The sequence below is a fragment of the Eimeria acervulina genome, genomic scaffold (genome assembly GCF_000499425.1).
Source record: "Eimeria acervulina Houghton genomic scaffold, Eah_scaff2142, whole genome shotgun sequence".
NCBI classification, from domain to species: Eukaryota; Apicomplexa; class Conoidasida; order Eucoccidiorida; family Eimeriidae; genus Eimeria; species Eimeria acervulina.
This window is the reverse complement of record NW_013548623.1, coordinates 1-3291: the sequence shown is the minus strand read 5'-3', so window position 1 is coordinate 3291 and position 3291 is coordinate 1. Positions and strand designations below refer to the sequence as shown.

The 3291-nt window shown below is 39.7% G+C and overlaps 1 protein-coding gene across 1 annotated transcript; it reads left to right on the top strand.

Annotated features, from left to right (window-relative positions):
• Nucleotides 1-626: 626 nt before the first annotated feature.
• EAH_00065240 (hypothetical protein) lies at nt 627-2513 on the top strand (the record flags this gene model as incomplete). Its single annotated transcript, XM_013392871.1, has 3 exons — nt 627-629; nt 927-1023; nt 1417-2513. 3 exons carry the CDS (start codon nt 627-629, stop codon nt 2511-2513), a joined length of 1197 nt encoding a protein of 398 aa, XP_013248325.1.
• Between the last annotated feature and the right edge of the window lie 778 nt (nt 2514-3291).

Sequence of the window (3291 nt, the reverse complement as noted above, 5' to 3'; positions counted from 1 at the left end):
AAGAATACAAACAAAAAACAAAGAAGAATAAAAAGATGAAGAATAATATCAGCCACAACAAACAAGAATAAGAATACAAAGACAAAAATAATAAACAAGAAAAATAAACAATAGTGATAGTAAACAATAGAAAATAATAATAAAAATAAAGAAGAAAGAGAATAAATAATGAAGATTAATAATAATAATAATAAATAATAATATAATAATAATAATGATTAGTAATAAAAATAAAGAAGAAGAAAAAGATAAAGAAGAACAAACAAGGGTTTAAACTGCTTCACAGCAAATAGAGTAACTGTGGGGCGATTTTGACGGTTTTTGCGCGAAAAAGTTTCTTTTTTTTTGAATTTAATCAATAAAATATAATTAAAATATAATTTAAATGCTTAAAAACGTTTTTATTGCGTTGTCTCTCTCAAACCTGTCTCAATCTTGCCTCCAAGAGCTGCTGGGGCTGACTCATCAAACCCCCACGTTGGGGTGAGAAGAAGAACAGGAAATATTTGTTTTTGCTCGTTGTTTATCTCATTGTTTATTTATTATTTGTTTGTTTGTTTTATTTATTTATTTATTTATTTATTTTCTTCTTCCCACTGCTTTCTTTTCATCTGCTGAGATACAAAATGGTAGGTTTCCCTCGTTTTGCTGCTGCGGTGTACAGGCAGCTCGGTTGGGTTATATTAATGTTGTGTTTGAGGTTGTTTCTCTTTCTTTTTGTTTTAAACTTCATTAAATTCGTTACTTTCATCTATTTCTTTCATATCTGCCCTCTTTTTTTGCATCGAAGACACTAAAAACTGCTGTACTGCCCACAGCAGCTGCATATACACCGTAGTTTCTCGTCTTGTCTATTTCTTGTCTTTTTCTTTTTCTTTTTCGGTGTATCATGACTTAAACTGCGCCTTTTTCCTGCTTTTTTTCAGAAACTCTTCTGCAAACCCAAAGACTTCCACGCCTGCAAAGTCAAGCTCGTCGCTGCCTTTGCGAATGTCCCGATAGAAACACAAGAAGTTCAAGCTGGTAGCATGTCTACTTGCTGCTGCTGCTGCTGCTGCTGCATTTGGTGGTGCTGCCCTGTTTGCTGCTGCTGCTGTATTTGGTGGTGGTGCTGTGTTTGCTGTTGCTGCTGTATTTGCTGCTTCTGTTGCTGCATTTGCTGTATTCGTTGCTTCTGGTGCTGCTGCTGCTGTATTTGCTGCTTCTGATGCTGCTGGTGCTATATTTGCTGCTTCTGATGCTGCTGCTGCTGTTGTCATTGCTACTCTTTCCTTTCAACCTGCTGCTGCTGCTGCTGTTGTGTTTGCTTGTGTAGCAAGTGAATGACTTCTGTTTAACAGCAAATATGATATATATATGTGTATATATTTATAAATAAATATATATTTATTTATTATTTTGTTTGTCTGAATGCAGATAAGGATGGGAACTTCAGCATTCCTTGCTGTGAGAAGGTGCTGCAGCTTCCAGCATTGAACACAGATAGAGGTTTTTGTATATTAGGCAGCGGAGCAATAGTCAGACATCTTTCTCGTCTTCATCAAGAGTTATCTCTCTACGGCGAGACTCTGCAGCAAGCAGCAGAAGTAGATGTGTGGCTTGACTTGGTGCAGCTGCGTTTGGAGATACCGCTGGTGTCTCTTGCTGCAGCAGCAGCAGCAACAGCAGCAGAGCTGAAGAAACAAGTGCAGAAGGATGTAGAAGCAGCTCTTTCTGCTGCAGATAAACATATGCATCATCGAACATACCTTGTTGGAGAGAGGATAACATCAGCAGATATATGTTTTGCTGCTGCTGTAGTGTATGCACAGCACCTCTTAGGAGAGGGTTGCATTAAGCCGTACTCTCATCTCTCTCGCTGGTTGCAGCTAATAACAAATCAGCAGCAGTTTAAGAAGATGTCAGCTTCCTGCTCTTTCAGCAGCAGCAGCAGCTGCAGCAGCAGCAGCAAGACGGCTCCAAAACCAGCAGGAACACCTGGAGCAGCAGCACAACAGCAACAACAGCAACAGCAGCAGCAGCAGCAGCAGCAAGCAGCAGCAGCACAAGTAGTAGAGAGCTCACTTGATATGAACGAATGGAAGAAGGTTTATTCAAACACACAAGACTTAAGAGGGGTAGCTATGAAGTGGCTGTGGGATCATGTCGATGAGCACTGCAGCTTCTTCTTGATGGAGTATGAGAAGATAGAGGGCGAGTGCACTGTAACATATTTAACTTCAAATCAGCTAGGAGGCTTTCTTCAAAGGGTAGATAATAGCATGCGTAAAGACTCATTTGCTGTTATTGATGTCGTCGGTAAAGAACCTTCTCTAGATATTGAAGGCGTCTGGTTCTTCAGGTGTACAGACATCCCGAAGCAGATGTGCGATCATCCCTCTTTTGAGTATAACAAATGGACTAGGCTAAACCCTCTTCAAAACAAAGAGCATAAAAAACTTATTGAAGACTACTTCTGTAATGATGATCAAGTTAACGCAAAACCTATTGCAGACAGCAAAGTCTGGAAATAAATCGGTATCTGCTGCTGCAGTCGCTGCTGCAGTTCCTGCTGCAGGTCCTGCTGCAGTTCCTGCTGCAGGTCCTGCTGCAGTTGCTGCTGCAGGTCCTGCTGCAGTCTCTGCTGCAGTTGTTGCTGCAGTTGTTGATGCAGTTGTTGCTGCAGTTGCTGCTGCAGTTGCTGCTGCAGTGGGTGATGGTGGTGAAGCAGCAGTTGTTGCTGCAGAAGCTGATGGTTCTGAGTTGCTACTGCTGCAGATGCAGGAGCGGCTGGTGTAGCTGCTGCTGCTGCTGGATCTGCTGCTGCTGCTGCTGCAGATTTAGCAGCAGTAGCAGCAGCTGGTGTTGTAGCTGCAGCAGCAGCAGCAGATAACAAGCAGCAGATGGAGACATTTATTAAAACCCTCTTTTCTTTCTTCATATCCAATGAACAGAGGCATTAATTATGTTAACAACAATCATATCAATTAGGGTTTAGGGTTTAGGGTTTAGGGTTTAGGGTTTACTGGGGTTTGATAGTAATAATACAATCAATAGTAAACCGCTTTAAAATGCTGTTTAGGGTTTAGGGTTTAGGGTTTAGCGTTTCCTGTAGGTTCTAGGGTTTTGTCTTTCTTAAGGTTTAAAGTTTATTGCGTCTAGGGTTATGTATATATATATATATACAATGCACATACAACTACATATATAATTTTGTCTTATATATTAGTTATATGAATATAAAGTAAATAGATAAAAAGATATATATATATAATATATATATCTATATATACATATATATACATTATATAC